Source organism: Pipra filicauda, unplaced genomic scaffold, assembly GCF_003945595.2.
Source record: "Pipra filicauda isolate LSUMZ 115617 unplaced genomic scaffold, ASM394559v2 scaffold521_size369105_pilon, whole genome shotgun sequence".
Classification (NCBI taxonomy): Eukaryota; Metazoa; Chordata; class Aves; order Passeriformes; family Pipridae; genus Pipra; species Pipra filicauda.
In genome coordinates this window covers 215287-241598 of record NW_024104667.1, presented here as the reverse complement: position 1 = coordinate 241598, position 26312 = coordinate 215287, and the positions used below count along the sequence as shown (strand labels likewise).

At 41.9% G+C, this 26312-nt stretch overlaps 1 protein-coding gene across 1 annotated transcript in view; it reads left to right on the top strand.

Moving 5' to 3' along the window:
* Positions 1 to 25993, top strand: part of ITPRID1 (ITPR interacting domain containing 1) — a 48750-nt gene extending 22757 nt beyond the window's left edge. The window contains 7 exon segments of the mRNA XM_039387004.1: positions 113 to 217; positions 1615 to 1710; positions 18153 to 18235; positions 19098 to 19225; positions 19980 to 20084; positions 22347 to 22407; positions 22409 to 25993. Coding sequence (XP_039242938.1) covers positions 113 to 217; positions 1615 to 1710; positions 18153 to 18235; positions 19098 to 19225; positions 19980 to 20084; positions 22347 to 22407; positions 22409 to 22603 — 773 coding nt within the window. The 3' untranslated portion in view covers positions 22604 to 25993.
* The last annotated feature ends 319 nt before the right edge of the window (positions 25994 to 26312 follow it).

Genomic DNA, 26312 nt, shown 5'->3' with positions numbered 1-26312 from the left:
TGAAGTACTTACTACGTGTCTTGGCAATGACAAGCTTGAATAATCATTTTACCTATTATTTAAAATTATGCTTTTTAATAACCATGTTACCTCCCATTATGCCAAACTCAAGAACATTTTTGACGGCTGGAAGTACTTGACCATGTATCCAGTGCCCTCACATCTTTGCTGATTGATGTCAATACCCAATAGACCAAAACACAGGACACTGGCAAGGGTAAGACTAGTCTGCTGGATGCTGCAAAGATCATACCTGCAATTGCACAAGTGAAGTGGAGAAGAATAAGTTATATCCTGTATAGGGCTTCTCGTTAGACACTGCTACTGAAACAGGGCTTGGTGGCACTTGGGAAGCCAACTTGCACAGCAGGAAAGAGCCATCATGTTCTTGTGCAGATATTGCTGAGGGGGGGGCACAGTCCAGAGCACACATTTCTGCATGTTTTACATTGGGCTGTCTGACCCAGGAAACAAAAATGCCTCAGCATATCCTACCTGCCAGTGTCCACTGATGCCATCAGAGAAAGCTTGGGCTTCATTACACCTCGTTGCAAAACAGCCTCACCTTTCTCCTGCATGTGAGGTGCCTGCCAAAGACAGGCTGAGAAAGGAGCCAATTTTGCTTGTGGCCCACATGCTCAAAAAAGTGGTTGACTTAAACCGAAAGCACAAATCTGATTATCAACCTCAATGGGAATTAGAGTGTACTTAAGAGATCTCCAGCACTGCAAATTCATAGTCCCAGAACAGCCCATATGTCTTTGTAAAGCACTTAGCATGCTGGACTTGCAGCCCTGTGACTAGAGGCTCACACAAAAGGGAGGGCATTTGACAAAGCAGCAAATGCGGGTTATCATAAACTGCCCAGTTTAACATCTAAGAAAATTTGTTGAATCCTGTATGCCCAAATTAGATGGGGTATATATTGCTTAACTTCGGAGTATTCTCTACCATGTCATTAAATTAAGACCATGTATTGTCTGAAACCATGGGACCACCTAAATTAGTAGTCTGGTTATGGCCAGTAGCAGATGTGTGGGGAACAGAATAACAGACACATATACAATGATCCTTCTCTTGTATTCTTCTAGCCTTTGACAAAGAGAGAATTAGAGATCTCTTTGAGCAACAGACTGCATGGAGGACACACCCAGCATCAATGTTCATGCTACTTGTATCTAACAGATCTCCTCTTCTCTTAAATTTTTTATTTTTTCTGAAAGTGTTTATGCAGCACCATGACATGATGTTCTCATTGATACTATGAAAAAGTCAAATGGGTCTTCATTCCTAGAGGAAAAAAAAAAACTGACTGTACATACACTCTTTGGCAAGAATATTTCCTCGGATTCCTTCTGCTAAGTCATATTTTTTTCCCCAGGGATAGTTCTCCGAGGCTGTTCAAATAAGATTGTTAGTGTATTACAACCGTTGTATATTGATTACTTTGAGCAAAGCTTGGAAAGGTTCTGACACTATTTTAAAGAGGAGACAACAAAAAGGGAACAATCCGAAAGATTTCACTTTCAAACATGCTGAATTTTTTTTGTTTGTTTTGTGTTTTTACTCCTAACTCTCCTCATAAGGTGTACATTAAAGATCATTATCATCAATAAGAATTTTTCCTCCTCTCTTCCTTTTCTTTTCAGATTCAGAGTTTTGAGAATGAAAGTCTACGTGGAAATGCTCCTGACCCCACTTCAGTTGAGTGTTAAGAAACGATTTACTCATTTTTATTTTTAAAACACTGTTTCCATGTAACTGCTTCTAAAATTTACCTAACAATACATTTTCCCTCTCTGCTCCCATCACCTCTGGCATTTGAATGCATCATTCTAGACATGACAGTCTAGATTATACAACTTGATAAATCATAGGGCTGTAAAATAGCTTGTCAAGGAGACACAGTGAGTGCACATGAAAACAGTATCTCACATGCGCAACTTTGAGTGTGTGAGGTCCCTGTTTGATGCTTTAAGCAGACCTCTTTTTGGTCTACGAAGCAACACTAAATGTGTGCTCCTCCTTGGTGAATTATTTGCCAGACTCAAATGACCCCTTATATACTAACTCTCAGATCCCTGGGAGGTAAGTCAGCCAGGAAACTGGAGATAGTAGCTCTGCAGCCATTCTGTACCCAACTCAAACAGGACCATTCAACCAGAACTTTCTGGTGGCGGCATGGCCTCTACCCCATCATCCGTGTCTACTGTATCACATAGCCACCACCACATGAGCTGACGTAACAGTGAATCATATGTTAGAAAGTAAGTTATTTGAGGAGCCTATGAAAGGATTAACAGCAAAGCTGTTGGACCAGATGTTATGCTGTCATTTGGGGCAATCTGAGTTTGGATCCTGAGAAGCATTTGCTCTCAGGAATGGCGATATTGGGGAAATGGCTCTTCAGTCTCCAAAGCAGGAAATACCTGTCCTTGCTCCCTAGAGACCTTTCCTATCCAGTGCTTAGAGCAGAAATGGCAGGGTTTAGGTTTTTTAAATGGGGCATAAGTTTAATGTGAAAAAACTAATAAGTAGCAAGTAGCAGACAGCAAAGGAGAAAGCTGGAAGTTTGGTGAGCCCTCACCTTTCGTGAACTACATTATATTACTTCCATGGAGCCAACACAAATAATACAGCAACCCAAGTTCCTACACAGGTATCTAAAAAACCTCAGATATCCACTGGTGCTGGGCATTCAGAGGTACCCTTGACTAGAGTGACAGCTGTATTTGCAGGAGTGAAACTGTGAGCCTGTTTAAGGTAAAGGCATATGTCCTACTGACTTCAGTGAGATCAGTGTTTTTATCAAAATGTGTGGGGTTTCCTTGGTTAATCCTAGAGCTCAGTGAAGGTGATGGAATAGAATAATGAATTCCTCAGTTCTGAAGCATTTATTTGTGTATTCAAATTATCTATAAACATATTTGCTGTTTTGCTGAGGGATTGGTGGTGGTGGTGTGATGTCTAACGATATAATAGATTGCATACCTATGGCATTCTGTCAGAGCTGTATGTGTCCAGTCTGTCCACACATGGCTCTGGCATCTTATGGGGTTTAATGTCAGGTCCTTGTTGCTATTCAGACTTGTCATCTGAATTACATAAGGTTACTTTGTTTTTGTTTTCTGATGGATGTCTTGATCTTCACGAACAAAGATGAGAACCCATAGCAGTAGTTTTGCTCATAACAGTATCTACAGAAAGAATAGCAATTTCCCAGGATTGGTGCAATGAAAAACACCATTTGGATAAACATTCAGTGATAAATTAAAAAAAAGAGAATGTGGACATAGCCCAGTGGGGAAAGAATTCAAAACGTAACAACATAGACACAAATGCTTTTTTCTTTTCTTTGTCCATCTCTAAAAAATGACTGCACTATTTAATTATGGACAGCCTTATTTAGAGGATTAACATGTTGTATAGGTATAGCAATCACAAGACAAGGGGGAAAAAAAACCAGTATGTCCTGAATACTCTTTTATGACCTAGGAATAAGCACATGTTTAGTCTTAATTTCATGGCAGAAAATGCAGACAGCAATTATTTGATTTAATTCTGATAAGACTGTCATTCAGTTAAGTGGTCAACCAAAATCATACAAGTGAACTGAACTTATGTAAGGTGTATGCCTTTGCAGAATCATAATACTATTTTAGAGTTTTGTTTAAATACTGTAGTGTCTCTCTCTTTCTTTCTCTCTCTCTCGTTTTCTCTGTTGTTTTAAAGTCATTGATGCTTGGCCTAAATTTAAAGTAGAGATTTCCAGCTTTTTTTTACAGGCTTTTTTCATATTCTTCCTCTTTTTTCCACTGCTATTAAATGGCATATACCTTCATACCCAAAGAAGTATTTTTGCGGCTTCAACTTGCTTACCTACCTTTTAAGAAGGTTCCTATCAAAATTCATCAGAATGTGGCTCAAACCCATAAGTAGGGGTCCTCAAAATATGAGTGAGTGGGAAATAGAGTCCATCAGGAGCCTACACAAAGAAAACCTCACCTTCTGTCAGAGCATGCCTGAATTTGTATTTGGCCTCCAAATTCCCTAGGGCACAGGCTGCCTCTTTTTCAAGGCTCTTGGAGCACCTTATACCATAAGGGTCCACTCTCATTTGACTGTGGGCTCTTTTGGAAAGGATGTGAGTGATAATGAAGATGTGAGAGCTTGACATGACCTTGCTGAAATGAGAACTCACCTGAGTGAAACTGTGAGGTTCCCAGTATGTGAAGAAATAGAGATAGACAGGAACAGACTGCTTTGCCTAGATAGAGCATATTAGAGATGGGTATAGAAGTACTTGTCCCAGTGGTATTGTCCCTTGGCTGTGTAACCTGGCCTCAATTTTAGTCCTATTGCCTATTTTTCTACATGCCCCATGAAAGCCAATTCCCTGGCCGCTGTGTGTCTTCTTTATATTTCTTTTTAATGTAGATTCTAGCTGTTTAACTGCAGTAGACTTTATGATAAGGCTTTTTTTCCCCCTCTCTTGGCAGAATCCCGAGACTTAATTTTAAAAGACGTTCAAACCCCTAAACACTCCTGAATGACTTACAGGAAAAGAAGAGTGTTTGCTAGCTCTGTTTTTAAAAATATTACAATCTTTTCTTATTATGCAATTTTGTCATTGTTATAAATAAGTAATTGTACTGGGGAGAAGGGATAATCCTTATTTAATTAAATTCATCTATAGTCCCAGGTTGGCAGCAACCAGACATATGTGAGACTAATACCCACAGCCTGCCTGTATGCATGTCCAATTAAAAATTCACTCTACACTGGCACTGGCAGTTTAGTGTTGCTTTTGGCATTTACAGATTCTTTTATTTTGTGATTTTTTTTTTTACCATACACATATGCTGGAGCAGATGTTGCTTATTTGTTGTTTATTCAAATCTGTAGTCTCTGGCAGCTACCTCCATTGTTCTGTAATGAAGCTTTATTCACTGTCCTGTATTAGGACCCAGCAAACGCATGATGGGCAGAGTTAGCTCTCAGCAGGAGCTACAGTTATTGTCCTTACTTATTGGCTGTTTATATTCTAAAGCTCAAAGTTGAGAAAGCTGGCTGGGCAGGGTAAGGGGTTATATGCTGTGTGCAGAGGAGTAATACTTGATTCCACTTACTTTATCCCTGCCCTGATAAGGTACAGGCTTGCATGTAAAATCATCTGTTGCAGAGGTTTTGTATTCAGCACTTGAAAAATAGAGCTGTTCTCCCCCTCCACTCCCTGTCCCATCTTGTTCTCCTCCTTCTACTCCTGCTGTTCCTTCATTTTTTTAGTCAGCCTTTGTAAAGCACTGGGTATAACTAAAGGATGTTTCAATGCTGCTCACTCCTGTTAACTCAGCATGTGCCTGAAAATTCATTAAGAGCAGTGCCTATCAGGGAGGCATGGGAAGTGTGTTATTTTGGTGCATGTTGTAGTCACCCACTACCCCTTGCTCCTAGCTTACTTCCCTCTTCCTCTGCAGGGTGCCCATGCACCGGACAGGCAGCAATTTCTGCATGGTGCTGACCCAAGCAGACACTGCTCCCAGGAACTCCAGTGCCAACACAAAGGTATTAGCCTGCTGGAAAAGCCCTTGGTAGCCCAAGAGGTAATCAATCAGGCAAGTAACCACCTCCATCTGTCTCACTGTGACATGGTAGCTTGCTACCAATGCACTTGTGATTCATCTTGTCCCAACTGGTGGTGCCAGGGATCACATACACGCAGTTTTTGCAGCAGCTGGGAGCGTCCCAGCTTCCCTGCTGCTGAGCTAACACATTAGCTTCTGTGACTGATCAAGTAGGAATTTTTGCAGTTCTCACACCTTCACTCCTCCTACTCACCAACTCCTCCAATGGTTTCGCAACACGGCGATATTCACAGAATGCAACTGGTATTTCTTTTAATTGACTGAGTGCTGAGAATGTGAATCCTGTTTATTATCCATTGTAAATTTTGCCTGCAATTGAAGGAACAATGTCTTCAAAAGTACAAGAAGAAAAGGTATGTATATTTCCTGTGCTTCAAAGAGTACAGGATTTCTGTGTACCTTTCTCTAGTTTCAGTATTAAGAAGTGAACTGCTAATTCATATATCATATTTTTTATAGTGCCAACACAACACTGTTTTTCTTTATGTATAACACAGTGACTTTTAGTGTTAAGTACATATTAAAGAAAAGGAAAAGGCAAAGAGACAGGCAAAAGGAAGACTTGTTAAATCTGCAATCAAAAATTGGGAGCTGAACTTAAAAATCTCCTACAACTATTCTTGTGTTGATACCAAATGACATTTATAATAAAATTTGTCATTGGTTCATGATAACATACAATCTCCAAATAACAAGTTCTCCCTTCATAAAACACAGTGGATAATAGATCCGTGGATCCCTCTCTACAACAGTTTTATCTTCTGCAGGTGTCCTGGCACAAAGGAGACATACACCTTCTTTAGCTTCTCTGGATTGCCTACATTTGTTTGATGAGGCTGTAGCCCATCTTATACATTTGAACCATATAAAGGCCTTCTTATTCTTTCCCATTTCTTACATTATGGATCTGTAAATGAGAATAAAAGGAAGCTGTAGCATTTTAATTCATTTTTTGTCCTGAATAACTCTGGAGGCAAAGTGGTGTGGTCCCAGAAAGAAGCAGAGAGAAAAGAGCAAAGTGAAAAGCAAAGTTGTGAAATGATGAATCTTCAAACTTCCCTGTATCTTTTTCCCATCCAGAAAAAACTTAAGTTGTCTGTTTTCCTCAGAGGAGTCCTCTGGAAAGACAATTTACTTTTGCACCTCTTGAGATACCCTGTCTGCTTTATTTTGCCTTGATGTATCTCACTTACTTGTATATGTCTAAGCCCAGCAATGGATATGAAGATGGAGATTCAGAATGTGGTGATGCTGTGTTCACAGTACAGAAACCAGATTGGCAGCAAAGAAGGGACGACTGGTAGACTTTTGAAATGGTTTCTACAAGGTCGTGCCACCCAGCAGTGGTGTCAGGATACCCTGCCTGCAGTTCTCAGGTCTAGAAGCATACCAAGAGCTTTAGGGGGTTGTACAATTTTTAGTGAGAAAATTTCTAAAAGTCATTGCACATTTATGTCATTTTGTTGCATGTGTATGTCATATTTTAGGTCCTACTGCAGCAGGCTGATTCATCCTACTGGGAAAGGATATGCACACACTGCATGCTGAAGGCAGATGGGCCAGTGAAACTTATAAAACCTGCTGTTGTTTAAATCACAGGGGGAAAAAATCATAAAATATCTTAGGTATCTAGGAGGATGACCAAATACTTAAAAAACAGAGATTGGTTTAGATCGTGATAGCCTTTCAAACAAGAAAAATTCTGAAGTTAAATCTAATTGTTCTGAAGTTGTACTGAGTCCTTGAAAGGACTTTTCTATTATTTCCATCTCCGTCTTTTCTTCCCATGCCCTCAACAGAGCACAGGAGGATCAGAGACTGTGTCACAGACCTCCATGTTGCTATACTAATTGTTCCAGTTGACAGCATGATCCTTTGAACCTTGCTGCAAAATTCAAAATCCAAACCCCACATCCAGCTCAGGCTTTGAGGCAGCTTTGTGAGAACATCCATGCTTTTTCTGATGGCACCACTTTGCTTTGCGAGGATTAATTCACCTCACTGTTGGTGGCACCTCTGAGAAGAGGATCTTTAGTGTTATCCTGAATGTATTTTTACGCTCTAAAGAACTTTACATGATTTCTGTTCCAAAGATCTTCTACATGCTTCTCAACCACTGGCTGATACTTAACATTTTTCCTTGGGAAAATATCACTGACAAAGAGGCAAGCTTACTGAGTCTGACACTCTTAGACCCTCTAGACAGAGTTTAATGGCTATTACCATTGAAACTACACCATTGTAATTGTTTTTTGATCTCTACAAAGTTACACCCAAAAGTCAGTACCTGTTCTGGCTTACCAATTGCTTTGGGCACTGCTGACCAGGCAGAAGTTGCAGGACCTAGCAAAAACATGTGGGCTTGTCCTGGTTCCAGCCAGACAATTTTGCAGCAGCCAGAAGGGACACAGCCAGGACCCTGAGGTAATTCAGCACCACCTTCCAACATTCAACAGAGGTGACAGAGGGGGGTAGGGTTTTTCCAGTTTTGCCAGGGTGTGCAGAGTATGCAATCAGGTGGCGCCAGGTTCCATATAGTGAGTCATGGTTGTCTTGTACACTGTGCCATTAGTGGTAGTGTTGTTACTGTTTATTTTCTTATTTCATTGCTGTTTCTAGCAAATTGTTCTTATCTCAATCTGTGATCTTTACCTTTTTGTGCCTCCAATTCTTCTCTCCATTCTGCCAGGGGATGGGAGCAGGGGATGGGGAGGCAGAGGGGCTGGAGAGTAAGTGAGCAAGCTGCACATGGTCTGGGGTGTTTCAGTGGGAACATTAAATTGGAGAATTCCATTCCTAAACCACAACAGGGTTTTTCATTCATTTTTGTCAAAGGTCTCCATAAAGGGTGCTGGAAGCCATCCTCCCTTTCATGGGGTGGTCTCAATTGCAGAGAGCCCTATGAGGCTCCCTGTGATCACTTATTTTTTATTCATTATCTCTGCAGCTGCCACTGGGAGCAGTTGTGATGTAATGTAATCTACAGTGTAGGCTGATGACATTCAGCTTTACCTCTCATTTTCATCAGAAGCAGACATAACCATCACCCGTCTCTCCTGACATTTGGCAGTGGTACAAATCGGAATTAAAGACAATTGCATGAAGTTCAGTTGAAATAAGATGGAAGTGATACTGACTCTCAAGGAAAAGTAGGAGGAGGACCTGTCAAAGTTTGAAGTTGTTTCATCAGCTGAGGGAAAATAAAAGACTGCAACTTCAGGTTTTGTCTAGATTCATCACTACTACCTCCCCAATTGCAGAAACATAGAATCATAGAATTAACCATGTTGGAAAAGACCTCCGAGATCACCAAGTCCAACCCTTGATCCAACACTGCCATGGTTACTAGACCATGACGCTAAGCACCACATCCAGTCTCATCTTAAAAACCTCCAAGGATGGTGAATCCACTGCCTCCCTGAGCAGCCCATTCCAATGTCTGATTATCCCCTCTGTAAAATTTTTTTCCAAATATCCAACCTAAACTTTCCCAGCAGAGCTTAAGATCGTACCCTCCTGTCCTACTGCTGGTTGCCTGGGAGACTGATGCCCCTCTGGCTCCAACCTCCTTTCAGGTAGTAGAGTGATGAGGTCTCCCATGAGCCTCCTCTTCTCCAGGCTAAACAACCCCAGCTCCCTTAGCCTCTCCCCATAGGACTTGTGTCCGAGTCCCTTCACCAGCCTCGTTGCTCTTGCCCTTTTTGAACCTCATCCCGTTGGCATCAGACCATCTCTCCAGCTTGTCCAGCTCCCTCTGAAGAGCCCTCCTGCCTTTCAGCAGATCCACACTCCCCCCCCAACTTGGTGTCATCTGCAAATTTGCTAATGGTACACTCGATCCCCTCATCCAGATCATCAATAAAGATATTAAATAGAACTGGGCCCAACACTGATCCCTGGGGGACACCACTAGTGACTGGCTGCCAACTGGATGCAGCACCGTTCACCACCATTCTCTTGGCCCGGCCCTCCAGCCAGTTCTTAATCCAGCACAGAGTGCCCCTGTCCAAACCGTGGACTGCCAGCTTTTTCAGGAGAATGCTATGGGAGATGGTGTCAAAGGCTTTGCTGAAGTTCATATAGACCACAGCCACAGCCTTCCCCTCATCCACCAGGAGGGTCACCTGATCATTAAAGGAGATCAGGTTGGTCAGACAGGACCTGCCCTTCCTAAACTTGTACTGACTGGGTCTGATCCCTTGTCTATCCTGTAGGTGTTGTGTGATTGCACCTAGGATGATCTGCTTGCCAGGCACTGAGGTCAGGCTGACAGGCGTGGAGTTTCCCGGGTCCTCCTTGCAGCCCTTTTTGTGGATGGGCGTGACATTCGCCAACTTCCAATCATCTGGGACCTCCCCAGTGAGCCAGGACTGTTGGTAAATGATGGAGAGCGGCTTGGCGAGCTCTTCCACCAGCTCCCTCATCACCCTAGGGTGGATCCAATCTTGTCCCATAGTCTTGTGAGGATCCAAGTGGCTCAGCAGGTTGCTAACTGTTCCCTCCTGGATTACAAGGGGGCTATTTGGCTTCCTGTCTCTGTCTACCAGTTCCAGAAGCCAGTTGTCCTGAGGACAACCTGTCTTACTGTTGAAAACTGAAGCAAAGAAGGTGTTAAGTACCTCAGCCTTTTCCTCATCTTTGGTGACTATGTTCAACGTAGTCCCTCCTTTTGCTGTTGATGTATTTGTAGAAGCACTTATTTTTATCCCTAACAGAAGTGGCTAGACTGAGTTCAAAGTGTGCTTTTGTCTCTCTAATTTTCTCTCTACATGACCTAACTATATTCTTAAACTCTTCATGAGTAGCCAACCCTTTTTTCCATAGTCTGTAAGCTCTCTTTTTCCCCCAAATTTCCTTTAAAATCTCCCTGTTCAGCCAGGCTGGCTGTCTTCCCTGCTGGCTCGCCTTTCAGTACACTGGGACAGCCTGCTCCTGTGCATTCAAGACTTGCTTCTTGAAGCGTGTCCATCCCTCCTGGACCCCTTTGTTTTCAAGGGCTATTTCTCAAGGTACCCTCTGAACCAGTCTTTTGAGCAGGCCAAAATCTGCCCTGTGGAAGTCCAGGGTAGAAGTTTTATTGATGGCCCTCTTTGCGTCCCTGAGTATTGAAAACTGTATTATTTCATGGTCACTGTGCCCCAGATGGTCTCTGACCACCACATCACCCACCAAGCCCGTCTCTGTTTGTGAACAGCAGGTCTAGCGGGGCCCGACCCCTGGTAGGCTTATTTACCAGTTGAAGTAGGAAATTACCTGATTTATCACAGAGAACTGACTGATAAATACATGATTTATCACAGAGAACTGACTACTGTGTTCTCTCTTTTCCTGTCAAATTCAGCTCTTAGATTACTCATTTATGCTTTTATCATTTCTAGGGCAGTGTGTTCTTGTGTAGGACAGGCAGGAGATGACGGGAAGCTCTGACTTGCAGAGTAAGCAGCCACTTTGCTCTTGAGCATAGCAGTTTGCAGGGGTATATCCTTGAAAGAGGCAAAGGAGGATGTGAAGCCTGGTGTGTGCACTTCCAGTGCCCCAGGAACTATTCATGTGTCTCCTGCTAATGACGGCTGTGAGAAACAGACCCCAGTGATAACCGCGTAAAGAACTGCAGGCTAAACAAGGAGACTAAGTAAAATATCGTTTGCTGACACATGACTTATGTGCCTCCTGATCCTGTCTCACATCCTTGAGGTGCAGCATATGTTCACTTGTGTCCCACCTAAGGTGGATCCAGTCATGTGAACTGCAGGGCTTTCCCCTCTTTTCCACAATGAGTTTGGCTTCACCCTCACAAGAGAAATATGCCTGAAGTCATCTATATGGCAGTGGTAGCCAAAGTGATAGGGAGAAAAACGCTGGAGACTGGGTAAGAGCCGGGGTTCTGACAAGCAGAAGAAAATGTCTGATAGCAGACAGGTTTTGCTTACCATGTAAGTTCTTCTGGGCATAGACCATTCCTTTGTTGCATTCTTACTGCATCTACCAGCATGATGGGGCACAATTAATAATAGGAATTGCATTTTGTAGAGATTTTTTAAATATATTTTCACCCAGTCACACTGCATAAGATGATTGACGTGAAATTCCCCTTCAATTCAAAGGAGCAAGGGATTGACAAATTTCATAGCTCACCTGAAGAAGAGTAGGAGCTTTTGCTACATCTGGGGCATTTTGGGGTGTATTATTTACTTTCAAATAATATAACTACTATAATAAGATGGTTTACCTAGTTTCTGGTAGAACGTCTTTGAAAAATGAAATTTGGAGAAAGACATGAATGAAAACTCTCGATTGTGCTGGCCTTCGGAAACAGTTTGTGGTTTATGTGCTGCTGCCATCTGGTGGTTATTCTTCTGAAATGCGGCACAATGCCGAGCAGTAGATGTACCGCAGAGTGGGTCAGCGCTACAGCCCTGTGCCAGGGACAAGAACGCCTGGACGGGGCTCTCCTATGGGCAAGTTATGGAAAGGTGTATTACATTTGGCTAGAAAATAAGTATAAACGAGATCTTTCTAACCTCAGTTTACTTGTTTGTCCCCATTTCTACAGTGTGGAAAGTGAATCGGTGTCACAGGAGTTGTAAAGGGGTATTTAAAAAAAGACTAAGAAAAGACTTTTCCTTTGAAATTTCAGTGGCATTACTTGAAATGTTTGCTTTCATAGTCAATGACCAGTAATTAGTGCAGATGCCTATGGAGGAGCTGGGAATAGTCAGATTTTATGGAATATTTACATAAGATCAAGATTTTTCACACATGGGAACTGATATGATATGAATAACAAGATTTCTTTTCCCAAAATGCTAAAAGTTGTACAAAATAATTTCTTCCGGTGTATCAAGGTTGAGTGAGCTTCAGAAAGTCCTCTGTTTTGGATAACAGCAATAAAAAAAAAATAAAAATGGTACTTTGTTGCTTACACAGAATGCATATTTTTAGTAAAGTTTTATTAGCTCTAAATCACAGAATCATAGAATGGCTTGGGTTGGAAGGGATCTTAAAGATCATTTAGTTCCAACTCTCCCTCTATGGATAGGGACAACTTTCACTACAGTAGGTTGCTCAGAGCTCCAACGAGCCTGGTCTGGAACACTTTCAGAGATGGGGTGTCTACAGCTTCTCTAGGCAACTTGTTCCGGTGCCTCACCAGCCCCACAGTAAAGAGTTTTCTCCTAATATCTAGTCTAAACCTACTTTCTTTCAGTTCGAAGCCATTCTCCCTTATCCCATCACTACATACTCTTATAAAAAAGTCCCTCTCCATCTTTCTCATAGGCTACCTTCAGGTATTGGAAGGAGGCAATTAGATCACTCTGAAGCCTTCTCTTCTTCAGGCTGAGCAAACTAAATTCTCTCAGCCTTTCCTCATAGAAGAGGTGCTCCATTACTCTAATCATCTTTATATCCCTTCTCTGGACTTGTTTCAACAGGTTGATGTCCTTCCTGTGCCAGGGACCCCAGAGCTGGATGTAGCACTCCAGGTGGGGTCTCACCGGAGTGGAGAAGAGGAGCAGAATCACCCTGCTGGACACACTTCCTTTGATGCAGCCCAGGATACAATTGGTTTTCTGGGCTGCAAGAGCATAGGGCTGGCTCATGCCCAGCCTCTCATCCACCAGCACTCCCTATTCCTTCTTGGCAGGGCTGCTCTTGATCTATTCATCTCCAAGCTTATATTGATATCAGGGATTGCCTTGACCCAGATACAGGACATTATTTGTCTTATTAAACCTCACGGGATTCCCATGGGTCCACTTCTCAAGATTGTCCAGGTCTGGATGGCATCCCATCCTTCAGGTTTGTCAGCTGCAACACTCAGCTTGGTGTCATTTGCAATTTGGATTTCATCGGAGAGGCTTGGCCCATCTGCAGAGAAACCTTTGGGGGAGGAGGCCGCCCCTTCCCTCCTCTCCTCCCATGCTGGCAGTGGCTTGTGCCTGTTGATGAGGGGGAGAGAGTCTTGGCCGGAGCCAGCCGTCAACAGCATGAGTCTGTGAGAAGAGCCTCTTTTTCCCCTTTTCCCCTCCCTCTTCTCAGTGCAGGGGGGAGATCTCCATTTTGGCTTCTCCTGCCCACCTGGGCCCCCATGTAGCGACCGCCAGAGCCCAACAGCGCCCCCTGCCGACTTCCACGGAGGAACTGCAGGCTCTGCTCCTCCAGTGATCCAACAGTGCCCCCTCCTGATCGTGGTTAGAATTGCGCCAAAAGGCAAAAAGTACTGAACTGGTTTTTTGGAGGGAAATTTGGGTGCAGGATTATTGTTTAATAGGTTTTGTGTTCTTTTGTTGTTCTGCCAATACACATATATCCTTTAATAAAGGGCTGTTATCTTTTCCTTTCTCCATGCTTCCTCAATTGGATCCTCTTAATTTCGGATTTACAATTGCTTGGAGGGAGGAGCTTGATCTAACTCATAACTCATCCTCCTTAGCAAAACACTTCAGTTTCATTAAACTGAGACAGTGCTCAAAACGGTTATTTAGTCCTATTGTATTAGTATTTTTAAATATATATGTAGATGGCCTTTCAGAGTGCATTGAGCCTTGATTTGTCTACATACCTTGCATGTTTTGTCAATGAGAGCCATGATAGCAGAGCAAGCATCACACCTCCTTCCAGGGCAAATCCAGTGAGACACATGGAGGTCTTTCTGTAGCCTAACTGTAGTGATATTAACTTGGTCTGCAGACATTTTATCCAGGTTTTAATGTCTCAACTTGTGCCTAAAGATTGGCCTAGCTTCCATTATCACATGTTTTGGGTAGTTCTCTAGCTAGTGCATGAATGGGTGGGACATAACTGACTGAAGTTGGAACAGATGCTTCACATTTATCTTTACAAATAGGTCAAACCTGCCTGCATTCACCTGGTTGTGACCAGGTCAGCAGATGAATTCTAACTTCACTTATGCTTGCATTAGAAGTTACAGGGGTTTTTCCCACAACTATTTTGTAGTAATATTTTTTGACAGCTTCTTTGGTATCTTGGGAATGTAGTTGCAAAAATGAATGGGGAAAGAAGCATTCCCTTCTGGGAAAAAACAGCAAACATATCTGTGTACCTTCACTTTTGTTAGGCTGCTTCTCTCAGTAACCTATGTATATCAACTCAATCTTAAAATTGTTACTGTGAACTAGGAGGTAAAGTTTACAGTCAAATAATCTGAGAGGTGTAATTTAGTTTCAGTGAGTTTCTGTGAATTGGCTGAGTTCAATTAATAAATAATTAATAATTCATTATTAATAACTTGACTGTTATTAATAAATAACAGAAAATGCAAGGTTACATGATTTAGTGTAATCCTAATAGAAGATAACTCCTTTAGGTTATATTACTTAGTGCTTATTCAAGACTAGCTGTGAACACTCAGATATATACCATAAGCCAAACTGCTATAAATCAAAATTAACTGTGACTTCTCAGAACCTCAAGTCCTTTTACTCTGGTAGAATAAGAAGCTTGCATCAAATCTGATGTCCCATAAGATGAATATTTGCAATAAAGATACCACTAGTAAAAAGTCAGCAGGTGTTTTATTTCTTTGTTCAGATTTGCTGAGTGTTCCTAAAAGTTGTGAAAGACTCAGCATAGGCTGGGGAAGAAAACAAGGAAGGGAGTCAGGAGTGACTTTTGCATTCTGAGAAAAGAGTGGAAGGAGCAGCATAACTCCTGCTAGTTTGCAGGCCTTTTCATTTTCCCTCTTCTACTTGCTCTTCATAAGGAAATGAAACTTGAATTGTTGTACAAATTGGGGAAGAAAATGATTAGGTAAAAGTTTCAGAAAGTAAAACTGGTGAATTTTATGCTGCTACATCACTGAATACATAAATCTGCAATGTCTTTTCTTTGAACAGTGTATTAGAAAATATGGTTTTGACAGCTATCTTGCTGTTTCCAGAAGATGGCAGTCAGTATCTTATGTGGGACTGAGAAGCCCTTTCTCATTGATTCATTACTGTTTTATCATTCTTCTAATGGTGGCTAATGGTGATTTGACTTCTCTAGTATGTGGGCACGCAATCTGGGAGGAGCAGAGTTTGCGCCATACCATTCTCCAAAATTTATCCTTAGGGATACAGCTCCATATCCAAGTCACTGTGCAATAAGTGAGTGAATTTAGTGAATATTAGTCACTATGTTGAGATTACACCCATGCCAACTTTTTATTGCAGGTAATGTAGTTTCTACATCTTTTACTGAGAGAAGGTTGCTCAGATTACATCCCATTTACCAAAGGCATGCATGGGGCATGCAACTGCCATGGAGCGACTGTTAGACAGAAAATTTATCCTGTTTACAAGCATCTTACATTAAACAAGGCCTTGCAGGACAGTAGTCCTGGAACAGTTAGTTGCTGCCTTCCATCCCTGCTAAGCCCTAAATTAATCTGTGTGAACTTGTGCTCTGTTATATGCTAAAAGAGCATCTTTCACAGGAGAGCTGCCTGTACCTTAACTATAAGGGCTGGTATGATTTTTTACCAAACCTACCCACATTGTACCTTTTGGACCTTTTGCATGGTGTTTTCCAGACTTCTGTTAAACTTGAGGAACAACCTAGAAATTTTTCTGTGGCCCATCGACTTCTTCCTGGTGACCCAAAGGATAGGAGCTCTTCAAGCTCATTTTGGCACACGTTTTTGATGGCTACAAGTCCTAACTGTGCTTGGCTTTGGCAATCAGTAAAAATCATATTACTATGTGAGCACTGCTCATTTGTACCCTACACACCCCCATCTAGTAAAAAGAAAACTGTCTGAGGATCAAGATTAAAGTTTGGTGTGGGTGGCAAATGGGCAACTAGCCAACATTTTGGGTGTTGAGTCACCATGACTGGAGATATTTAGAGGTTGTGTAGGTGTGGCACTTAGAGACATAGTTTAGTGGTGGACATGGCAGTGCTGGATTAATGGTTGGACTTGATGTTCTCAAAGTTCTTATGCAAACTAAATGATTCTACGATTCTATCATTAAGAGCACCAGTTGTGTTACACATGGTTACACATGTGTTACACATGTGTTACTCAGAAGAACTCACCTCCACTGCAGTCACAGGACTGGCTCTATCAGATTACTGTTGGTCTCTAATTAGCCCTTTCTGGTGCAATCTCTTTGTAGTTTGGGCTAGACTTTTTAATTTACTGCTACAGGATGGTTTGTCCCAGAGTCACATACATAAGGAGTGTGCCTGACATAACAGTTGCATTGAAATGGAAACTGAGAATGAGGTTTCTCAAGTACATGGGGAACATCTTTTGCCCTCCAGCTGCTGCTGATATCCTAGAAGGAAGGACTTCATCATATTTCAGGCCTTGCTGGAACTGAGGGACCATTCAAACACACAAACATGAAGAGATCATCAAAGGACATGATTGCAGAAATCTAAAGAGATTGGGCATTTCTATGCTTTGCAAACATACCTCTTTGTCAGTTTATGCGGATTTCTGCACTGTCTTCTCATGGTTTACAAGACACCAAAATGTGCTAAGATGGGAACATGTCAAACACCCTCTTGCACTCAGAGCAATTTTAGTCTGATAGGGAAGCATGCTTTCAGGAAGAAAGTGGTACTGTCTTCAAAGTAACTTGGGTGAGGCTCTTGGCATTACTGCCCTGAACAAGGTGTGAAAAGTCAAGAGTAGTCTTTAAGGTGGCTAGAAACTCTGACAGACTCCAGTTACAGGATGTATTTCAATGTCAGTAGAGGTCTGTCATTGTCCTGTGCTACAAATTAGTAAAAAGAAAATTTGCCTATACTTTGCCTATATGATTTCCTGTTCATTCCTGCTCATTCATCTCCCCTGGCTTGAGAAACTCCTAGTGTAAATGACTACATCAGGGTGGATGTAGATGATAAATCATACTAGATTCCTTCTCTCAATGAAGAGTAATGGTGACATTTATGGCATAGATCCTATGGCCTATTACAGATGTCTACATTTGGATCAGAACAACTGCTCTGTTGCAGAACTTGCATGTATATCTGTTGTGGTGAATGTCTGCTCTTGGTTAGTTAAATCCAATTCTAGTTTTCTGACTGGTGATAGATGAGAAATTATCAGCGTAACGCTTAGCAGAACTATCATGAAAGATACTTTTTCTTTTCATATTTCTTATTTATCTTTCCTCTCTTCTCTCGTGTAACAATCAGATAATATAGAAATGCCAAAAATAATGTTTTGCCATTGTTTCTGCATGTCAAAACTTCCTACCAAAAATTCTCTGTCAGCTTTCCTGCCAGACCCCCTTACCAGAGTTTCTTGTTGGAGTTTTCTAAGGCTACATACCAAGAAAGCATGTACCACCTCTTTCAAACCATATAAAAGTTGAGGAAAAATTTTGGAAAATCAGGGAGAGGAAAGGGAGAGAGAAGTCTCTAGCCAAGAATTTCTCCCTGCCTCACCCTCACCTTTTCTCTGCCACTGCATGCTGCCTGCCTACCACCGGAGACTGAAATTCTGCCGGCCTGGAGAAGAACCGACACCCATCGTCCCACATGCTTGAGTTATACATTATCCTTCTATCCTTACTGAGGGCCAAAAGGTGCTGCTGATCGGGACCCTACACGGCCTGGGACACGGCTCAAACGTAAGCGGCAAAGCTACACATCCTAGCTGCATTCCAGAGAACCAAGCTGCTAAGACCCTCCCCGCCCCCCTTTTTCTCCCCCCCCCCCCCCCCCCCCCCCCCCGCAGCTAAAAGATGCTAAGAGATTACATCGAAAAGCGGCAGAGAGAGAGGAAAAAAAAAAGGCAGAAACTGCTCCTCCTCCCCCCCCTCCCCACTGCCCCCAGCTCGGCAGAAAGGGAGATTTGTGGTAACTTTCCTATGCTTCTAAAAGTAATCCTAGCTTTTTCCAATTTTTTCTTAATTTTTCCTCTTTCTCTTTGCATCTCTTAGCAATTAATAAAATAAAAATATCGAGGTTTGGTATCGGCAGATAACTTTGTGTGAGTTTTAATTTTACTGGGGGAAATATCCGAATCTGAAGTTCTTTCTGCAGCATTTAAGGAGATTGTAACACCTTGCTCCCTCTTTCTCATTTTAAAAACAGTCTCCAACTTCCAGTGGACAGAAATTTAGCCTGTCTTTAATCCATAAATTTAATTCATCCTGCTCAAATATAATGTCTGGTAACAGTGCGATAATATCAGAATTTGGTACATTGTGTCAGACATTTGATCAAAGCCCTTTTCCCCTTCAGTGTCAAAAATTACATTTTCATTGGCTCAAATAGTGCCAGGACTTAAACCTATATGCTTTAGGGTGACTAGGATGTGAGTGATGTACCCAGAGCAAACTCACTTGAAGTGCCATCTGGACTTTCACAGAGATCTTGCTGAGTGGGTAAGAGGAAGATCCATACCATCAAGCTGTCAGCTTTAAATGCACTCAACATGGAAGCGCTCAAACAAAAACAGTTGAGGGGTCTTCTTTGTTTTCTGTGTAGTGTACACTTCATGAAATTGAAGTGATGAAGAGCTCCTGCCAGCATTTCCAGAAGAAGTTGAATGAGATTGAACAGCACCTGACCAAACAGCAGGCGCTGTTTTCCGGCGCTATGCCATGTGAAGGAAGGTAATGACAGCCAAACAAGCTTACCTAAATCCAAAGCTATCATTGTGTTACTACATAAGTTCTGGTCAGTGAGGTTACAAGTGTGGGCATCCCACCAGCAGAGGATAGATATATTGTGATGTGGATATTGCTCAGAGGAAAGTCCAGCTTCCCCTCACAGTGTTCAAGGCTCTTAAACATGAGCATTCTGAAGGGGAAGATGCTTCACAGATTTGGGCTAGATTTTTAGCATGGAAATACTATTTTTTAATAGCATTAAGAATGAAAGAACATATCTTAGTCAGCTGGAGCTCAGTGTCCCAGGTCAGTGCTGGGTTCAGGCTATGTACTTAGTACTCATGATCAGTGCAGTGACAATGCAGGAAAATTTGAACTAGCTCTCTATGGATTCAACACAAATTCACAGGGATTGCCAAGAAGCTTCAGGTTCACAATTTGTTACTAGGGACTTTCAGTCTAGAGCTGCCTGAAACTAGGACATTTTTGAAGTCCTTACATTGCTGATAAATCAGAAGTGATAAACCTGTCCATATTTGACATGGCTCTGCAACTACATGTTTAATTTTGCAACTGGGATGATAAAAGAAATGAAAGTCAAGCAGACAAGGACTGTTATTGATTATTTTGTAAGGTATCCTGAGATCATGAATAAAAACAAGACTGCAACAGAGGGGAATACAGGCATTGTGCTGAGGCTGAGAAAGAGGAGGGTGTTTACTGCTCGCTCTAGTTGCTTTCACTGCTGTCCCTACAGGGAGGAAAGCAGATACCTGCAACTCTTACAGTGAGCCATTTGTCAGGAAGTTGCAGAGCTGGAGTTTCAGTTGAAGAATCAAGTTTATCAAGTCAGCGAGAGCATCCTTTACGGTATGTTGCACAATCACTGATTTAGATCATGTGGGAAGAGTTTAAAATATGTCCTGCTATTCAGTGTTCAAAGTGTTAACTCTGATGTACATCTGAAAATTCTTTCAGTGCCAAGAGGAGGATTTCCAAATACAAGACTTACAGTTATCCTATTTGACACTCTTTCTCCTTGGCTATGCTACTTGAACTCAACTACACAGGAAAAGTGACAATAAAAGTGTTTCAATCTTACCCTGTTCTTGATTTTCAGAAAAAGGTGACAGGTAGTCAGCCTACATAATTGTTGGGAAATGGTTACTGGCCTGGTTCTTTTCTAGACTGGCTCTCTATTTGATAAGGAAGGGTAAACAAATGATGGCTGGGGGGACTTGTCTTTGATTCTTCCCGGACAGGCTTGGATTAGAGGGTCACAAGGTCACAGCATAGGTAGGGTTGGAAGTGACCTCTGGAGAGCTACTTGAACACTCCTGTCAAGGCAGGGTCACCTAGAGCAGATGACACAGGAATGCATCCTGGTGTGTTTTGAATGTCTCCAGAGAGGGAGACTCCATACCTCCCTTGAACACCTGGTTCCAGTGCTGTGCCAACCTCAATAAAAATAAGTTTTTCCTCATGTTGAGGTGGAACTTCTTGTGTTTTAGTCTATGGCCATTGCTCCTTTTCCTGTTGCTGGGCATCACTGAAAAGAGTCTTGGCACCATCCGGTTGACACCCTCCCATGAGATACTTGTATGTATTGACGAGATCCCCTCTCAGTCTTCTCTTCTCTGGACTAAACAAGCCCAGCTCCCACAGTCTCTCATCGTAAGAGAGATGCTCCAGACAAGATTGCAATGGTGTAACACTCCAAGCCCCAGAGCGACAAGCTCATGGGCACAGTCAGAGGTTTTACTTTAAAATATATGTATATAGGGGGCCCCCTGGTGGTCTAGTGGTTAGGATGCGGCGTTCTCACCGCCACGGCCCAGGTTCGATTCCTGATCAGGGAACTCCTCCGGGCAGATGGAGCTCGTCAGCCCTGTAAGGCCATCCATCTAAGAGAAGGTCACTCTAAACAAACCTACGTCCTGAGGACCTCGCTGCCACTGTCGGAGCTCACTTGGTCCCGGCAGATGAACCTTAGGATTAAAGGGTGGGCTCAGTTCAGCGCACACTGTGTCTCACCTAAAAAATCCACTGCGCAGGCTCGAAGGGTAATGACCTTTCCCAAATCTTAGTTCGCGAAGACTGGCCATGACATATGTATATAGGGATCTTGAATACCTTGAGATAGCGAAAGAGAATAAAACATGGACTTGTTCCAAAGAGGTACTATAATTCAGGGGAGAAAATAGGGGAACTTGGCAAAAGTTCAAGGGCATCACACAAGCTAGACAAAATGTTCTGCCATAATACTGACGCAGCACATATTAATCCAAAACACTTAAGTGAAAAACCAATCCCTCCAGCTTTAAGCTACTCAAAGCATCAAGAAAGGAGCAAAGAAAGAGAAGAAAAGGGATCAAGAAGAGAGAGGAAGGAGAAAGAAGGAGAGACTGATTAAATAGCTATCATTGGAACCTTGTGGAAGACCAGCTCTCACGTGTTCAGATGGCAGGGTCACGACCACATGGGGAGCATATGCCTTTGGTTTTATCTGCTCTGGTCCTTGTAGGCAACCCCCCCCCCCCCCCCCGGCAGATCCTCTGACCCACTAGCCATTCTGGGGCTCCAGGCCAGGGTGAGGGGCAGTTATCTCACTGTCCCTGACAATCCGAGGCTGGGTTAGGGGCTCCAGGAGGTGCAGTGTGTTGAAGTTTTCCTGGGCTGCTTTTGACTCACAGCTGCTCTGGGGCTTCCCCATGTGGGTTCCAGGGGCCTGCTATGAGGAATATGTTGCCATCTCACCTCCATGAGGTTTGACCCGTCCCTTCCCCCTCGGCATACACCAACCCCCCCCCCCCCACACACACCCCCACACCCTTACACCCCCCCTCAAGGTGGTTCCAACCCAACAGTTACCGATCTGGTGTCTAACAAATAACCAGATTGAAGTCTGTTAGCACATTTTCCATTAGGCAGTTAGATCTATCTGTTGGAATAAAATGTCTTTTAGGCTTTTCTCCTCATTTTTATGACAACATATTAGTTGCCAGATATTCCATGTCTTCTTCAGACTAAGCAGAAGCAGGCATGCTTCATATACTCTTGTGTATCCTGCTTGATTCCATTTATTATATTTTTATTACTGCAATATGCTTTTCCTTCTATTTTCTCTGCAGCAGCTGGACAAATTACTAGCAGAACAATCCCATCTGTTTTCTGAGCTTTCTTTCCTTTGACTGGAAGGAAGAAAGAAAAACCCAGAATAAACAAGTGTTTCCAGATGCTGCTAACACTGTGCATCCTCGAAGTAGGTGCTCAAAAATGGTGCACAGAAGAGCTCCTAGCAAAAACATGACAGCAACAGGCTCCCTCTCTGCCCCACAGCCAGGGGCAACCACAACAGTTTCCTATCAGGATAACACTTGAGCCAAATTCAGCCAAGCCTGCCCCACAGAAGCTCTCTACCAGTAAAAAAGGAAATAAAAGGACACTCACAAGCAAAAATGGACTTTAAGACATTCATACACAAAATAAAGAGAGGTCTCAGCCTCAAGGTTTTAAGTGGAAGAGATCGCCGATCTGCAGTGCAATTTTACTATTTTGTCTCATTGCCACAGTCTAGATGAGGACCATTTCCTTCTCAGTTGTGCATTTCTTGAAGGGACGAAGCCAGTGTTTCAGGGCACTGTCAGTCTGCAGAGGCAACAAAAGTGGAACTGAGACTGGACCTGCCTTGATATTTCTCAGTAAACTGTGGCAATCATCTAGATGATCCAGAGAGAAGAACACATAAATATAGGGGTTGCGTGTGGCTTGCTTGAACTTTGAATGCAACTGTTTGACTAATCAATATTTTCAACCCTATCACATCCTGTGAAATTAGTAATTTATGGATTCAAATTGTAGACACAATTAATCAATTTTTCAAGGACAGTAAAGGCAGTGAATTGGAAGGTTTGTTGTTTTTCTGAAGAAATTTCAAGTCAGCATTTCTGACTGATCTGATCTTACCATGTAACCAGAAAAAAAGTCTGCCTTTTTTAATACAAAATAAACCTAGAAAATATATTAGATAGCTCCCTTATAAGTTAACGGTCTCTTCCATCTAAACATGTGTCCTGATTTTTAAAGGAATGATCATTCTCAGAAATCAAAAATTTAGGGTTAAATTCTGCATAAACCTCATGTAAACACCATGGGAGGGAATGCTTTTTATTGTAGTCTTATACTACTTTATTGTTTTATGTTGATACTACCACTGATATTATCAAGCAGAATCAGGTTTCTTAGCACACAATTCAAAGAATGAGACCCACAGACAGTGAGGAACAAGAAATCGAAATATTTGAGATAATGTTTTGTCATCTTTCATACCCATTTCTTTTTAAGACTGATCTTGGTCATTCTCTAAACATACAAAGAAAACATCTTTTTTTTTTTTTTTTCCAGATGAAGAAATCTTTCCAAAATTCTTTAGTTAATGATTCAGCAGAAGGAAAAGACTGATGGACGACAAACTTACAGATTTTTTTTTAATAATTGTGGCCTTTTTCTTTAAATGCATGGCATGTGACAGAAGAAAATGAACAAAATATTGCATTATAGAAAGTTCTGATCACGGCAGTTTCATTTGCCATGACTGACTGGAAAAACAGGCATTTTTAAAGGATGTTTTGAAGAGAGGTGTTAAATATTTTGCTATTCTGTGATTACTAAACTTACTATGCTCCTATTGGCAATCATGTGGGATAGGGCTGCTCTTTGTAAAGCCATTTAAAAAGAAGAGGAGAGGGCTTATTTTCTGAGAAGAAACAAGAACTTGCAGATAGTCCAGGAAATGCTACTAGAAGATATTCTCCTTATAGTTAGTTATTTCAGTAGTCATTCAACCAATACTAAATTTCATGTCCAAAGTACCTTATATAGTCCTAGCTACATTCTAAATTTTAACTTGCTACTAACTGCTTCTGATTAATTTTGTAAGGCTGGTATCTACCCTCTGTATCAAATCAGAAGCTCATTGACAGTGTACAAAATGTTAAACTGTCAAACTATTACTGTGCAAAGTCTCTTAGCTTTCCTCCTCCTTTTTATATTTGCTTCATATAAATCCAATTAAGACCAAAACGAGATGAGAAACACAGGGTTTTCTACATTATAAGCCTGGAATCAGAATCCTGGTTCAGTTTTCTGGGGAGCAGGCAGAGCCTGGATTCATGCAGAAAAACCCTCTCAAGTTTGGATAACAGCAAAGAAATCAACTGGTTCATTTTCAAAGTAGTGCAGTTTTCAATTTAGAGCTTCCCAGACTGTGAGATGTCCTACTGTCTTGTTTGTTTGATGCTCTGAAGGGATCTTAGGTGCCATTTAGGCTTTGGTGTTGCAAATCACAGCTCTGCAAAGGTGCAAATAGAAATAGCATTTACACATGTTTAAAGAGAAAATGGAGTCAAACATGCTGAGCAGCCTCGAGGCTCCTTGCACCTCCACGTTTCCACAGATGTTCAGGGTAATAAAATTATTGGTGGAGAGAGGTACACAACATAGGAACTAACAAAATCTTCTACAGCCTGCTGGGCCATGAATTTTACTGGTTGAAATTTGCCCCTTTCTTGAGACCCAGCATGGGATCTGTACACTATTTCCACACTAACAAGTATTTTAGAGTTCATATGTCAAGATTTGTGATTATGATAGTATGTTCAGGCAACATGCAAATGGAAAATGGAATTTTTGGTGGAATAAGCAATAAATTTGTCATAATATTTTCTCCTTCTACTGGCTTAGAAACTGCACTTGCAGATATTATGCATCAGTTTGTGGAGGAAAGCAAATAAAGAGAATGGTTAAAGACATACAAAAAGTGCTGAAGGCCTACTGGAGGAAAGAATGACTATGAAGCTTCCTTGCCTCAGCCCTACCAGTGATTCCTGCTTTTTGCAAGTCACTTCAACATGATGCATAAAAGCTCTGAAGGTATGTGATGCTGCAATTACTATTGGCCCATCTTATGTCCATGTGTACAGAAGATGCTATTGGCAGGTGGCAGCTGTTCATACAGGACCTCTGGTGCCATTTGAATTCTACAATTTATATTCTCAATGAGGACTGAATATGACTCTTGCTAACAAAACTGTTTGAATTACCTCTAGATTGCTATGTGCAGTCCAGCTCCTCATTTCATTTTAAATATAAAATAATTTCATGCAACACATGGATGGGATAGGCTTCTCCGATATGCAACACTTACATACTCACAAATATCGTTACTGTGAATGTGTTTGCATGTATAGCTAGAAAACTACTCAAGCCTTCAATGTTGTTTTAATTGTTAAGCTGCAGCCTTATAGTGTCAGGGTTGACAGCAAGCCTGTCAGCAGCCTGGCATTTATTGAAGAAGCAGTGGACATACCGGATTACAGTATACCCCTGAAAGGAGGAGAACACAGCATGCAGAAGAACATGGGCAACTTTCAGAAAGGAAGAAGATGGAGGACAGAAATGGACTTCCTGTACTTTTTACAAGTCAAGATGACTCGACAAAAGCTGTGTTTACTATTTTGCAACCAATCCTGGTGTGTGCATACATGAAAGTACCAATGGCAGGTTGACATGTGGGTGGCCTTATGGCCTGATGTATGTATACCAATAGAAAGTGACATGTGTGTGGCCTGATCTGTGTGTACCAATAGCAGGATGACATGTGTATAGCCTAAGTTTATATGAAGATACCAATAAAAAGTTGACAAGTGTGATATGTGAAAAGTATAAATGTTTGCAACCTGTTACAGTAAAGTGATTATAGACTTCTTGTAATCCTGTCCCTGCTTTGGAAGAAGATTCTATGTCGCATTGGCTGTCCCCGACTTTAACAGCGACTTTATAGCAATTAAAAAACACACTAAGCAATGGGAAAATCTTCTGACTAATCCTAGAACACAAGTGTTATTTCGCTTCCTAACTTCTCCAATCACATTACAAGGATGGCTGAACTAAGGCTCATAATGCTGCTATTGAAGATGAGAGAGAAAAGAAAACACACAGTAATTTTGTGATCAGGAAAGTCCAAGAGTAGCACTGGTGAGCATGGCAGCCAGCTGTGTACCCACTTGACCTCACGTTACCAACTTTTTAA